Here is a 14,817-nt window from a genome sequence, read left to right on the forward strand (position 1 = left end):
TCCAGAGAAGACATGAGCCTACTCTATGTTTCATTCAAAAGGGTAGTGATGTGGCTGGGGGCTGTAGTGGTGGAGCACTAGCATTTGCAAGGCCCTAGGTTGGGATTCCCCAGTGCTGCAAAGAAAAAGGGGGAGGGGATGATGGATCATCCCCACAGAACACATTTGAATGAAGATAGGGAAATTGTTAAAAAGTGACTTTATTCCATAAACATACATTGGAGAAAAAAATGGCTTCTTCAACAAATGGTGCTGGGGAAACTGGAAATCCATATGTAGCAAAATGAAATTAGACCCCTATCTCTCACTCTGCCCAAAACTCAACCCAAATTGAATCAAGGACCTAGGAATTAGACCAGAGATCCTGGGCCTAATAGAAGAAAAAGTAGGCCCAACTCTCATCATGTTGGCTTAGGAACTGAATTCCCCAACAAGACTCCTAAAGCTCAAGAAGTAAAATCAAGAATCAATAAATGGGGTAGTATCAAACAATCAAGAACGTGAAGAAAGAGACTACAGAATGGGAGAAAATCTTTGCCACCTGCACCTCAGATAGAGCATCAATCTGCAGGATGTATAAAGAACTCAAAAAACGTAACACTGAAACAAATAACCCAATCAATAAATGGGCAAAGGAACTGAACAGACACTTCACAGAAGAAGAAATACAATTGGTCAACAAATATATGAAAAAATATTTAACATCTCTAGTAATTAGAGAAATGCAAATAAAATGTAGACGAGATTTCATCTCACTCCAGAATACAAGAATACAATACAATCAAGAATACAAGTTAACAATAAATGTTGGCAATGATATGGGGGGAAAGTATACTCATACATTGCTGATGGGACTGCAAATTGGCACAAACACTCTGGAAAGCAGTATGGAGGTTCCTCAGAAAACTTGAAATGAAATCAATATTTGACCCAGTTATCCCACTCCTCAGCCCATATACCTAAAGGGCTTAAAATCAGCATACTAGGACTGGGGATGTGGCTCAAGCAGTAATGTGCTCGTCTGGCATGTGCAGGGCACTGGGTTCGATCCTCAGCACTACATAAAATAAAATAAAAGATGTTGTGTCCACCGAAAACTGAAAAATAAATAAATATTAAAAAATTCTCTCTCTCTCTCTCTCTCTCTCTCTTTAAAAAAAAATCAGCATACTATAGTGACGCAGCCACATGAATGTTTAGAACAGCTCAATTCACAATAGCTAAGCTATGGAATCAACCTAGGTTCCCTTCAACAGATGAATGGATAAAGAGAATGTGGTGTGTGTGTGTGTGTGTGTGTGTGTGTGTGTGTGTGTGTGTATAATGGAATATTACTTAACCATAAAGAAAAATGAAGTTATGGAATTTGCTGGTAAATGAATGGAACTAGAGACTATCATGCTAAGTGAAATAAGCCAATCCCCAAAAAACCAAAGGTCGAATGTTCTCTCTGATATGCAGCTGCTAACATACAATTAGGGGTTGAGAAAGGAAGAATAGCAGTTCATTGGATTAGACAAAGGGGAATTAAGGGAAGGGAGGGAGGTTGGGAATACGAAAGACAGTAGAATGAATCAGACATAACTTTCCTGTGTTCATATATGAATACACAACCAGTGTAACTCCACACCATGTACAACCACATGGTGGGAAGTTATACCATGTATGTATAATATGTTAAAATACACTCTACTGTCATGTATAACTAAAAAGAACAATTTTTTTCAAAGAGTTTTTTTAAAGTTTCCTTAGCCAGGTGCAGTGGCACATGCCTGTAATCCCATCAACTCTGGAGGCTGAGGGAGGAGGATCGCAAATTCAAAGCCAGCTTCAGCAATTTAGCAAGGCCGAAGTAACTTAGTGAGACCCTGTTTCAAAATAAAATATAAAAAAGGGCTGGAGATGTGGCTCAGTGGTTAAGCACCTCTGGGCTCAATCCCTGGTACAAAAAAAAAAAAAAGCTGCCTTATATCAATACCCCATGAATTCTATTTCTTCAGCCTCACAGCTACACAAATAAGTTTCTTTTCCCCATGGGACCCAAAGTGTGACCGTAGGGAGTTCAGGGCTGATATAATTGGTTGCGGAGTCATCAGAGCCCACACTTCCTTAGTTTCTTACTGTACCATCCTCTGGGTCCAGGTTCTGAGTTCCAGGCAGGAAGAAAGGAACAGAAAAATGCTTTGGGGAGAAGTGAGGAAATACCACCCAGATCATCTCCTGTGCTGTGTGGATCAGAAGAGGGATGACCCAGTTAACAAAACCTGTTCCAAAGGTCCAAGGAAGCAAGGAGCGTGGCAGCGTCCAGGTAGGACCAGGCTGATCCACAATTCCTATCTCCATATGTGGAATCACGTGTTCAAATTCAGAGAGGGAGGAGGTCAACGGAGCTTGGGCACACATTTGCCCAGCGTCTGTATGGTAGGGCAGCATGAGGACAGATGTGCTCCTGTGGTGGCACACTGAACATTATTAGCCTCAGTCATATAAATAGGCTAAAATGGGCCCTGCATATTGGTCCCTATGATTTTTACTTCTTCACAACAGGACTGTTAGAGACCCATGGAGCCAAACTCAAATGTTTACACTTCTAATTGCCTCCAGGACAGTCCAAGCAAGCACATGTTCAGCCACTTACAGCCTGCCTGTTTTGCAGATTCTACCAACACCTGCTGGCCATAAAAAGGCCAAGCCCTGCAACTATGAAAGTCTGAGCCACTGCTGCCCTTTGGAACTTCTTTGACCCAGAGACACCCTCATCATGCAGACATGTAAATCCCCTTTCTGATCCCTGTCTCTGGGAGTTCCCTTGCTTTCTTCCCTTTCTGGGTGGAGGCCCCACAGCACTATCCATAGAAAGTCTCCTGCTATGAGGGATTTCCCCTAATGAGCACCCTTCTCCTGCTATGAGGGATTTCCCCTAATGAGCACCCTGGCCAAGCCCTACCCAAAAGTTCATTGTGTGCTACTGCCACCTGGTGGTCATCTTCTCCCTTGCTCAGCTCCCAAATCCTAGAACTCAGTACCACCTCTCACCAGGACTCCATAGGACAGAGGAGGAATAACACCCCATTAGAAAATCTAGATTCAGTTAGGAGAAGAGAGAGAAAGGAGCTAAAAACCTGATGAAAGTTCACGAAGTAGGTAATGCCTACAAGAAATAAGACTCTCAGAGGCTGGGGATATAAGCTTAGTAGTAGAACTCTCTTCTATCATGTGTGTGGCCATGGGTTCTGTCCCCAGCACTACAAAAAAAGAAGTAACCTAATTGTCATTGCTTGCAGATGTGTGAATTTAATTTCTCAGAAAAGCTCAGAGAACATTCAGAATTAGAATTGACATCATATTCACACTTAGGAATGACTGAGCCAAAATAGAGTTAGACCCTTTGCAAAGTTTCTCAGCACAAAGGAAAAGGGCTGGTACCTGAAGCCAACTGGAATGCTTTTGATAAAAGAAATGAATAAAGAACTAAATGCTACCATGAAAAAAACATCACAGGCACTTTAGAGTTTGTCCCTTCTGCTTTAGAAATATTGGGGGGGGGGGGACTGGGTATGGTAGCAGATGCCTGTAATCCCAGCTACTCAGGAGGCTGAGGCAGGAGGATTGTAAATTCTAAGTTAGTCTAGGCAACTTAGTGAGACCCTGTCTCAAAACATTTTTTAAATGGTGTCTGGGGAGGTGTCTCAGTGGTAGAACACTAGCCTTAGAAAGAAAGAAAGGAAATTTACAAAGTGATAAATGACCTCTTACTGGAATTGAGCTTCCTCCATTCTAAGTCTGGGTCTAAGAATAATTCCTGGGTGACAGCAGGGTCAGGACCACACAAATGTCTTTCTTGCCCTCTTGAAGTTTTTAGAGACCAAGAGCCGGTGTCTGCACTACATTGTGCTCCCACTTCAAGTTGCAGATGACATTTGCTGTCCTCCAGGGACTCCTAGAAGTATGTGCATTCATTGGCGTTATTAACTGTAAGCAAAAGACACTTCTGCAGGACTTAAGTAGAAAATAAATTTATGAAATTTCTGTGGGCACAGAAAATGGATGGTGGGGGAGTGGGCTATTGGAGAACTGGCTCGGAAGTTATGCAGCTAGGACCAGTAGTCAGAATCACACTGTAGAAATGTCTGGTGAGGGCACCACAGTCTCCACCTCATCTGAGAATCAGCTGCCACAGTTTGTATCCCTGACATTGAGCTATAGAACTGTGGTGTCATAACTCTGAGGGAATACCAGCAAAGTGTACTGCTGACCCTACTAGGTAAAAACAAATAACTTCTGGATTCTCTGATTATCAGGATCAAGAACAAAATATTCATCAGGGGCTGTGTTGGTTTTTCCCAACAAAGAAATACCTGGGATAGCAGCTGCAATTTGAGTTTTCTGTTTTTACTGTATCTACAGTTCTTTTCCAATACCTATCTTCTGCATTATACAGACCACTACATTAAGTTGAAATATGATAGCAATCAGTACTCTTTCATCTTTCAAGTCTTTAATGGCAGCATGCATCTTTGCAATTCCTCCAAAAAAGCAGTATTGATTTTGGTTTTCTATTGCTCTTACAGAGGGAGCCCTCCTGAGGTTTCCACTTGGCTCTTACTATGTTAAAATCTCTTATTCTATGAGTTGGAGAAATGATGCAAAGACTATAATTAATGCAAGGAATATTTTTTCCAACCACATTCTCATAGTATGGAAATAGCCACAGGATGGGTTCAGAATTCCACCAAACCTATCATGAAGTACATATAGGTCAGATGCCCCTTTATCAATGATCAGAATTCTCATTCTAACTAATGAACCACAGTGGCCTTCAGAAATCACTAGTTCAGAGCCAGCATCCAAAATTCCTGAAAGATGTGGGTATTTTCATTTCCCAAGTGGGCACTTATCCTAGCAAATGGCATCTACTTATTCTAATTCCACCTCCCCTGTCAGCTGTAGTCCTGACTTGTTTAAAAACCCATGCCATGGTTTCTACAACTGGAATCCCCTGAAATGATTTTTCTAAAAATTCTGGTCAAATCAGAGAAATGAAAGGCCAAATTCTACCTTGTCTCCATGGCTACCATTAGAGTCAAGTCCTAGCATGCTCCATGGGGGCCAATTATAAAGTCAACCTAGGGAAAAGCTTCTACCCAAATACTCTCACACTTAGCAGATCTGAGATATGATCTGGAGAGATGAGCAGGAAATTCCCTTCTGGAGCTCCAGGGGATTGTAGAAATGTCGACAACTGGGTCCTTATCTTTCCTGTCTCTGGGCAGGCTCCTGATGGTCTTCCCCAGCACAGGTGCCTTAGATTAGAGTATCTGCCATATCCATCTGTGAGGATATTATAGACTGCTATTATTGGTATCTCCCAAATACCAATAACAACCACCAGGGGAGCTTTAGAACTATCATAATGACCGGCTTTTGTTTCCAGAGATATTGATTCAAATTCAGTTGGTGTGGGACTGGCAGACAGAGAGGAACCCGGATGTTAGTGATTTTTTTAAACACTACAGGTGATTCCAGATTAAAACATCACTAGACTAGGGGGTGAGATAAGGCAGTGGTTCTCAGCCACACCTGTACATTGAAAATGCCCAGGAAGATTTTTAAAGATGCTGATGAATCTTCAAACCAAAGAGTCTGATTTGGTTATTTAATTGATCTGCCTGGGTATTAGGATTTTTTTTTAAGTTTGCCAGGTGGTTCTAATGTGCAGTTATGACCATTAGGATTAAAAAAAAAGAATAAGAAAAATGAATCAAAGAATGAATCAATCTATAGCCTTACACTTCAGATTCAGTCTCTTTCTTGCGTGTGTGACAGAGAGAGAGAAAAAGTTAGTTTCAGGAGTGAAGATTATCCATACCATTTAGTATGGGGGAGACTGAGGCCTGAAGAGCAGAGAGGAAATAAGGAAAGAACTCATTTTTGGAAGGTGTGTTCTCTACCAAGCCTTACCCTATTTGCTTTAAATGTTTTTATTTGTTTTGTTTTGTTTTGGTAATGGGGCTTTAATCCAGTGGTGCTTAACCACTGAACCACATCCCCAGCCTTTTTCTTTTCTTTTTTTAAAAATTGTTCTGAAACAGGTCTTGCTAAGTTTCTTAGGATCTCCCTAAATTGCTGAGGCTAGCTTTGAACTTGCAATCTTCTTGCTTCAGTCTCCATAGTCACTGTGATTACCAGTGAGCACCATGCTCAGCAGCAATTCAATTTTTCAAGCTCCCTGGTGATTCTGATACACACAAAAGTCAGAGAACCCCTGTACTTGAGGATGCCAAGAGAAAGGAAAATGACTGGAGAAGCATGTGAAATCAAAGGGTTATTTTGTGCTGGTTGTCTTCATTTTGTTACTTATTTATTTATTAATCTGTACCAAAAATTGTAAATATTATTGGGGTGCTGTAGAATGTTTTGGATGCATGTATATATTGTCTAACGTTTAAATCTGATTAAAGAGCCAGGCACAGTGGTACATACCTGTAAACTCAAGAGGCTGAGACAGGAGGATCACAAGTTTGAGCCCAGCCTCAATAACTTAGTGAGGCTCTAAGCAACTTAACAAGACCCTGTCTCAAAAAAACAAATAAATAAAAAGGCCTGGGAGGGGAACTCAGTGGTAAAGTATCCCTCAGTTCAGTCCCTAGTGCCATAAATAAATAAATATCAAATTAAACATATCTATCTCTTTATTTAGCCTGCATCTCTCCCTCTCTCCCTCACTCTCTCCCTCTCTCCCTCACTCCCTCCCTCTCTCCCTCTCTCCCTCACTCCCTCCCTTCCTCCCTCCCTCTCTCTCTTCCTCCCTCTCCCTCACTCTACCAGGGATTGAACCCAGAGGAATTCAATCACTGAGCCACATCCCCAGCCCTTTTGTTTAATTTTTTATTTGGAGACAGGGTCTGGCTAATTTGCTTAGGGCCTTGCTAAATTGCTGAAGCTGGCTTTGAACTTGCAGTCCTCCTGCCTCAGCCTCCTGAGCTGCTGGGATTACAGATGTGTGCCACTATGCCTAGCCCATTTATCATCTCTTTATGATGAAAACGTACAAAATCATTTCTTCTAGCTTTTTGAAATGTACAGTGTACAATTATTGTCTATAATCCCCACACTGTACAATAGCAGCCCAGAGCTTCTTTCTCCTTTTCTAACTGTAACTTAGTACCCATCCTTCAGCCCTTCCCCTCCCTTCCACCCTGCTCTCCCCAGCCCCTGGTAACCACCATTCCACTCAACCTCTATGAGATATGGCTATTGTTTTAATGTAGAATATACATGAGCTTTGTTGTTTACTTTTTAATTAAAATACAGTATACAGAAAATTGCAGGCTCATAAATGTACCTCGTGATGTATCTTCATAATCAGCACATCCATGTCACCAACCCCAGGATTAAGAATCAGACATTTACTCTGAGCCCACCAAGCCACCTGCCGAGGTAAAAACTTGATGGACAAGAAGTTCTCACTGAAGTTTAATAGTGGCAGACATGTCCAAGAAATATTTGGGGGATTTTATTCCTTTATGAATTTTGTGACAGATGAATGTGCAGAGATGGCAACTAATGCTTAACAGAACAGTACCGAAATAGTGGTAATAGGAAGGAAGAGTTCCACCCTGTTAGACGCCTTGGAATGAGGATAAAGAATGGCGGAGGAATCCATGTCCCTTTTCCAAAGGTCCTGTTTTACTATGACATACAAATTGGGCCATGTACATTTTCATATTAAGCTTTTTATTAAATAAACACATGTAACTTTTCCAAAATAAAAAAAAAATAGAATAGAAATAGACATCACCAGCTTCCCTCCTCCAGTCACTCTGTGACTTCCAAAGGCAGATGAGTTTTCCTGGTTTTGTACTTTAAACAAATGAAAGCATATACTGCGCGCCTTTTCTTGGCTAGCTTCTGTCACTCATCATCATATTTCTTAGGATCCATATATTTTATTGCACATAATTGTAGATCGCTCTTTCTCACTGTTGCGGAGCATCCCATTGACATGACTTACACCATTCGTTCTGTTGACAAAGGGTGTTTGGACAATGTCCAATGTGGGGCTGTTACAAATACCGCTGTTTATCTTGGAACGAGTCCTTGATGTGAATTCTGGAGGGAAGGAGCTTGGAAACGTGGTTTCCAGGCTGCAGCTTCCCACAGAGGTCTGTGGCGCCGCCTGCTGGGCAAGAGTCACAAGACATGCCCCGGGTTTTGCCTTCACTGCCCAAGTTTTTTCCCAGACCTCAGAGCCTTGTTCCCACCTGGAGACCACACCCCCCACACGTGACCGGGTCCTAGGCTGAGCCACCACCCAGGTCGCCAAGTAACCTTAGTTACTTAGTCCTCAGTCCCTAGAGTCTGGAGCAAGCCAGGAATCTCGGGGCTGCTCCCCCAAGGGGAAGAGGCCTTCGGATGTCCCTACCAATGTCCGTGGCTTTGGGGCTGGGCTCCTTGACCTTGCTGAGCTGAGGTCCTGACAGGCAGTCTCACTGGGAACCTGTCATGAGAGTCCCTATGCCCTAATGGGACAAGCTCACCCGCAGTTTCCCTGGCCCCACCCTGCCCAGACCTGTTCTAGATTCCTCCACCACCCTTCCCCAAGGCCACTGCACCTTCTGCCCGCCTCGCTAAGCAGTGCCTCCTAGTCTCAACCCGGAAGGCTGGCAGGACGACGGTTGGGTTGTCTCAGGGGCCATGGAAGCCTCGGCAGAGCCTGTGTTCTATCAAAAGCTGCAAATCTGGGAGCCAAACATGGAGTCAGAGGAGGAGGAGGAGGAGCAGGAGGAGGAAGAGGAGGAGACATCAGAGTCCCTGGTTCTCTACCTCAGGAGGCCCCTGGATGCCCCTGGGTGAGTTGGGGAGGGGTGTGGATCCCTGATCCTCAGACTGGAGGCTGTCAAGTTCCTCTCTCTGGGACCCTGAAGCAGGGCAAACAGGGCCAGCTCAAGTTTGGCTCAGCTTCAGGGACTTTCTGGATGAGTGGGGGAGGGGGGTCCCAGGCTGCAGCCCCAGACCCTGCTGAACCAGTCAGAAGTCTATGAGTCCAAAGGGACATCTGTACCAAGCCAGTCCCTGTCCTATCCGTGGTTGTCTTAGGTTCCCAGCCCCTAGCCCCCCTCCCCCCAACACACACACCTGCTGGACAGATTAGGGCTGGGCTACATCTGGCTGGCCCCTGCTCTTCAGCCTCCTCTCCTGCCTGCCAAGCCCCTTCAGGCTTCTCTCCAAACTGGCTGGCCCCTGCCTCTCCAACCCTGCTACAGACAATCCCTCCAGAGCAGGCCACAGGTTCCCCAGCTCTTTCCCTCTCCGGGTCTTTGCCCATGCTGAGCCCTCTGCCTGGAAGCCTTGCTCTTCTTGGCAAACTTGTACTCTTGCAAAATCAAACCCTTTGGGGAAACATTCCCTGTGTTCTCTTGGGATTCTTTGGTATCCCCCTGCCTCAGCCCCAGCTCAGAACACCCGTGTCTGCAGGAACAAGGTTGATGGGCTTCCCGGAGCCTGGGCCCGGCTGGTGGCAGCTCTGCTGCTGCTGGCTGTTAGCTGCTCCCTGGCTGTGAGGCAGCTCCAAAGGAGGGGCAGCTTGACGGGAAGGTTTGGCTCGGTGGCGGCCCCTCCAACCAGCGTACACTCCCATCCCACTGGAGTATACCATCATGGTGCCATCATCAGCCCTGCAGGTCTGTGCTGGGAGGGGAGGGGTCAGGGGTCACTTGTCCCCCGCCACTCCCCCATAACAATCCCTTCCTTACTGCAGCCACGTGCTCCCACCTGGGCCAAGAGCTACTTGCTGCTGGGGGCAATGTCGTGGATGCTGGAGTTGGAGCCTCTCTGTGCCTGGCAGTGGTGCACCCTCATGCCACAGGGCTAGGTCAGTGACCCATGACCCTGACAGCAACACTCAATCAGGGCCCTGGGCTGTGACCTGAAATTCAGGTAGTCAGTGGCCTTGACCTCAAGGCTAGCTAGCCAACAGCAATGTTCTGTTTTCTGTAGTTTGAAAGTAATGTGACTGGCTTCAACCCTAGGCTGTGACCCTTGAGCCCAGGTCTTTATAACCTTGACCCCAGGTGTACTGTCTATCTACCCAGTTGTGCTAGGGCAGTGGGCTAGGTCAAGAGCCCAAGAAAGACAATATGAGGATAGGAGATATGGGGTTCGTTGAGAAATGCTTCTAGGAAGGTCCATTGGCGATGGATGGGGCAGGTGTTCCTCTGCTCCACACAGTGCCTTTGACACCTCACCTGAATGTACCGTCTCTTTCCTCTTGTGATGCTTTTATCCAGAGATGGCCTCCATGGACAAGTATATCCCTCTCCACAATGCCCTGATGTGTCCCAGTTTCCAAAAGGGCAATTTCATAGGTTGGGTTGAAGAAGTAGTAGTTGCTTTGCTGTTTGTATGACCAGCGTCCCAGGGAGCAGCTGCCCTGGCACATGTACAAAACAAAACCCAGCTTTTTTCAGATCATACTAACTTACCCTAGTTCCCAGCATACATGACAGAAAGTTTATGTCCTTCTAGTTTATCTGGGCATTCCTGACCAGAACCCACTCTTCTAGTTGCCTTGACCTGGTGGGGTTCCTGGAAATTAAAGGAATGTTCTAGGGATGTGGTGTCTTTTTGTCCTCCTTTTAAGGATAATACATTCCCAGGCTCATGGATCAGTCAGTAACCTTTCACCTGAGGCTGCTGAGTGGCTCTGAGCCCAGTCCTGGCCAGAGCCCCTGACCCCTTTGTTACCCCTTTGTCTCCTGCCAGGTGCCATGTTCTGGGGCCTCTTCCACAATAGCTCCTCAGCAAACACAACAGCTCTGATGTCAGGCCCAGCCCAGACCCTGGCCCCTGGCCTGGGGCTGCCCACTGCTCTGCCTGCCCTGCATTTGCTTCATGCACACTTCGGCCACCTGCCTTGGTCACACCTGCTGATGGGTCCGACCATGCTGGCTCGAGAAGGCTTCCTGGTGGACGAACCCCTGGCCAGGGCTCTAGCAACCCAGGGCACAAAGGGCCTGTGTCCACTGTTCTGCCATGCTGATGGGACCCCCCTGGGCCTTGGGGACCGAGCCACCAACCCAAAGCTGGCAGCTGTGCTAGGCAGGGCAGCACTCACCCCTACTCCAGCCCTTGCTGGAGATGAACTACTGAGTCTGCTGGCCAGAGATCTGGGGCTGGAGGAAACCTCAGCTAGGCCCATGCCCACCTTGGTGCCAGCACTGCAGTTTTCTATGGCCCAAGGCACTCTATTCACCACCCCTGGTCCCTCAGCTGGCCCAGAACTGTTGGCACTACTGAAGGCAGCCCTGCACTCTGGAGAACCCCACCCTGACCCCTGCCCACCCCTCCTGCAAACTGCTGCGACCCCTGTGAGTAGCATCCTGGCCACTGTGGACAGCAGCGGCGCTATGCTCCTTCTCACCTCCTCACTCAACAGCTCCTTTGGGTCTGGACATGTGTCTCCAAGCAGTGGGGTTCTGCTTAGCGATCTGGTGGACAGGTCTGCAACTAGTGCCTGGGCCTGCCCCCTCATTCTCCGTGTCAGTCCGGATGACACAGAAGCTGATGTGATGGGACTGGTGGCCTCAGGAAACCCCAAGATGGCCAGAGCCATGACTCATGCCTTGCTCAGCCATCTCACAAGGCCGCAAACCCATACCCAACACCAGCAGCAGCCCCAACAAGGACCAACAGAGAGTTCCAGCACTTGTGGCCAAGGGACCCTACTCCAGGTGGCCACCCATGCAGAACACTCCCATGTCTCCAGTGTCCCTAGTGGCTGCTGCCCCTTCGAGGGGTTCTAATGGAGGGGCAGGAGTCTGATGGGAGACAGAGTTGTCTCAAGCCTGAGAGCAGGAGCAGAGCAGATTCAGCAACAATGGGGTGCATAGAGACTGTGCATCTACTATGTGCCATTGTTGGTTCAGCCCCCAAACTCTGGCCTGGTCAGTTACCTGAGCTCAAGCTCCGGCATCCAAAACAAGCTGGATCACTCTTCATAGCATGCTCACTGGATGGAATTTCTGGCTTTTTAAAAAAAATCAGATCTAGAGCCTGATGATAATGAGGAAAGAGCATCAGGGCCTGGGGCTAGCCCTGAGTGCATATCACCTCTGGGAAAGACAGAAGAATACCAAGCCCCTAACTAAGCTCTGGGCTTCATGGGATAGAGCAGGAGGTACTCAGGATCCTGCTGGCATCTCTGGCTTCCCCTCCATAGCCATCCTCTACTGATCTTCCTCAACTGAACTGGAAATAAATAAACATCAAGTCTCCTGGGTACCAAGTGCCATTCCTGCTTTTTGATTAATTTTCAATCTGCCTTGGAGGCACCTGATTTCAGAGTTTCCCCCATGACGGCACAGGTGACCAACATCCAGGGAGGATGTCTGAAAGCTTTCCTTGCTCTGCTTACCTCGTGCTTCCTGGGGCACCAGACATGCAAGGCAAATCTTTTTAAGTTTGCTTGCTAGAACAGACAAGAGTGGGGCAGGGTTTGAAGGGTTACCGGTTACCTTGAGTCCTGCAGAAGCACAGCAAGGCAAGCGTGGAGTAGAAAGTAAGATGCTTCATTTAAAGGGTAGTTGAACAGATTTCTCCCAGGTGGAAGAAGGGGACCCCGGGGCTGGGGATGTGGCTCAAGTGGTAGCGCGCTCGCCTGGCATGCGTGCGGCCCGGGTTCGATCCTCAGCACCACATACAAACAAAGATGTTGTGTCCACCGAAAAATAAATAAAATAAATATTTAAAAAAAAAAAAAAAGAAGGGGACCCCAAAAGGCAGAATCTGTTGGATGAAGAAGTCCCAACCCTTTTATACATCTAAAATTTTCTTTGTCCTTTTACATTCCTCTCCTTTATCTTGTTCATTTCCCCTCATCCTGTGTATGTAATGGGAGGAGGGGGTTGCCAGTGGGAAGGCCAAAAGCTGGGAAACAGGTGGGCTGGAGGGGCCAGGGAGAAGTGATCCAGGCAGGAAAGGGGGCCCAGGGGAATTAATTAGCAATTCCCCTCAAGAGTTGCTTCATTAACAATTTTTTTTTTTTTTTAATATACCAGGGATTGAACCAGGGCATTCCACCACTGAGTCACATCCCCAGCCCTATTTTATATTTTATTTAGAGATAGGGTCTCACTGAGTTGCTTAACTCCCCGCTTTTGCTGAAGCTGGCTTTGAACTCGTGATCCTCCTGCCTCAGCCTCCCAAGCCTCTGGGATTACAGGCATGCACCCCTGTGCCCAGCTCATTAACAATTCTTTAGGTTGGGCACTAGAGGCAGGGCTTTGGAGACCTTAATATTTCAATCTCTCAGGGGCAGTTTCCTAACTCATATGGGACTCCAGCAGACCTAACTTACCTAGCTACACTAACTACCTGTCTTTAAATCTGGCTTCACAAGAGTTAGTAGGAGGTGTCCCAGGGAACTGGTTACCAGGGGACTGAAGCTGGGTGTATGGTATTCAAAGGTCAAGGTTGGCCCAGACCTCCCCTCTAGGACTGGGGTCTCTCTGAATATGATACTACGGGTTATCGGTGCTGAATTCTGCTCCCTCACGTATTGAAGTATAACATTAGAGAAGCACGCCAAGACAAGCATTTGAAGTAGGGTTTATTTAAAGAGGGGTAACATAGAGTTCTCCTGGGAGGGAGAAGGTTACATTCGCAATAGGTTGGAGCAGGGGCAGACTTTTTGTGGGCATGTGTGTGGTGCTGGGAATGAACCCAGGGCCTAGTACACGCCAAGGCAAGCGCTCCATCAACTATATCCCCAACCCCAGGGCTGGTTATCTTGATAGGGTGGAGGAAGGGCTCTGAAGGCATTAGCATTCAATCCCTCTCCAACTTCCCAGATCCAAATTGGCCTCCATTCTGACTGACTACCTATCTTTAAGTCTGGCTTCAAAAACAACCCTTTCCAAGTCAGGAAGCAGGGGTGGCCAGAAGACACCCCCTTCTCTGCCATTGTAAAAAGCATCTCTGATTTAATATAACTCTCCATCCCACCATCTCTATCTCCCCCTCAGGAAAAAAAAAAAAAATCTTTATCTCCCAACTTAGTAATGTACCAAAATCTATCTAGTTATTTTAGCCCCAAACCTGGCATCCCTGTCTATTCCTCTTCCCTGACACCCAACCCATCACCTCCTCCAATCCCCACTCCAACCAACTTCTAATTAGCCCAAATCCGATCTGTTTTCATATCACAATGGTTTAATCCACGCATCTTCCATCTTCCTGCTTCTTCTACCTTTGCCTGCAATCCATCCCACACACAGCAGCCAGATAATCTTTTTAAAATGCAAACGTGATGTGAAACTCTCCAGGGACCTCCCAGCACACTCAGAATGAAATCCAAACTCCTGATCCTGGCCTGGGGTGCTGTAGGAGCTTGCTTCTCTGAACCCCACCCCCACCCTCTACCAGCCTCCTCCCCTTCATCTCTAGGGTTTTTGTAGCAGCAATGTCTTTTGCCCCTCCTAGACCTTTGCCCTAGGGGAGAATGGGTTCTTCTTGTCATTCACGTCAGCCCAAACGTCACCTCCCGGTGATTGACCACTCCCTCAAATCAGTATTTTAGAACCTACTGAATTCTTTTCAATTAGCAATATTTTTTAACAAGCATTGTATTCACACGTTTCAAAATTTAAAAAGCTGTCTCTGACCTCCGACATTCCTTCTTCTTCTTTTCTTTTTTCCATAGTTATCTTTGTAAGTGTATTTGACTACTTGTTCTCAGCCGCCTCCTCCCATTAGAAAGAAAGTACATCTAATTGGTGGCTTTGTTCCATCCCGCGGCCCGGCTCAGCACGGTGCACA

At 46.6% G+C, this 14,817-nt stretch overlaps 1 protein-coding gene across 3 annotated transcripts; it reads left to right on the top strand.

Annotated features, from left to right (window-relative positions):
- The first annotated feature begins 8,513 nt into the window (after nucleotides 1-8,513).
- Nucleotides 8,514-12,273, top strand: Ggt6 (gamma-glutamyltransferase 6). 3 transcript variants are annotated; one of them, XM_027922571.2, is made up of 4 exons: nucleotides 8,514-8,852; nucleotides 9,478-9,704; nucleotides 9,785-9,874; nucleotides 10,765-12,273. In XM_027922571.2, the coding sequence occupies exons 1-4, from the start codon at nucleotides 8,698-8,700 to the stop codon at nucleotides 11,802-11,804; spliced, it is 1,512 nt and encodes a 503-aa protein (XP_027778372.2). In that variant the 5' UTR covers nucleotides 8,514-8,697; the 3' UTR covers nucleotides 11,805-12,273. The 3 variants fall into 3 exon arrangements, with proteins under 3 accessions (XP_027778372.2, XP_027778371.2, XP_027778373.2); XM_027922570.2 differs by having other exon boundaries at nucleotides 9,478-9,683; nucleotides 9,761-9,874; XM_027922572.2 differs by lacking the exon at nucleotides 9,785-9,874 and having other exon boundaries at nucleotides 9,478-9,683.
- The last annotated feature ends 2,544 nt before the right edge of the window (nucleotides 12,274-14,817 follow it).

This window comes from Marmota flaviventris, chromosome 17 (genome assembly GCF_047511675.1).
Source record: "Marmota flaviventris isolate mMarFla1 chromosome 17, mMarFla1.hap1, whole genome shotgun sequence".
Classification (NCBI taxonomy): Eukaryota; Metazoa; Chordata; class Mammalia; order Rodentia; family Sciuridae; genus Marmota; species Marmota flaviventris.

Bases quoted from the DNA above. Each gene is read 5' to 3' on its own strand.
- Ggt6 (XM_027922570.2), top strand. From the start codon at position 8,698: ATGGAAGCCTCGGCAGAGCCTGTGTTCTATCAAAAGCTGCAAATCTGG. The intron at 8,853-9,477 runs GTGAGTTGGGGA...CCGTGTCTGCAG, and splicing joins AGGCCCCTGGATGCCCCTGG to GAACAAGGTTGATGGGCTTC. The intron at 9,875-10,764 runs GTCAGTGACCCA...GTCTCCTGCCAG, and splicing joins CCCTCATGCCACAGGGCTAG to GTGCCATGTTCTGGGGCCTC.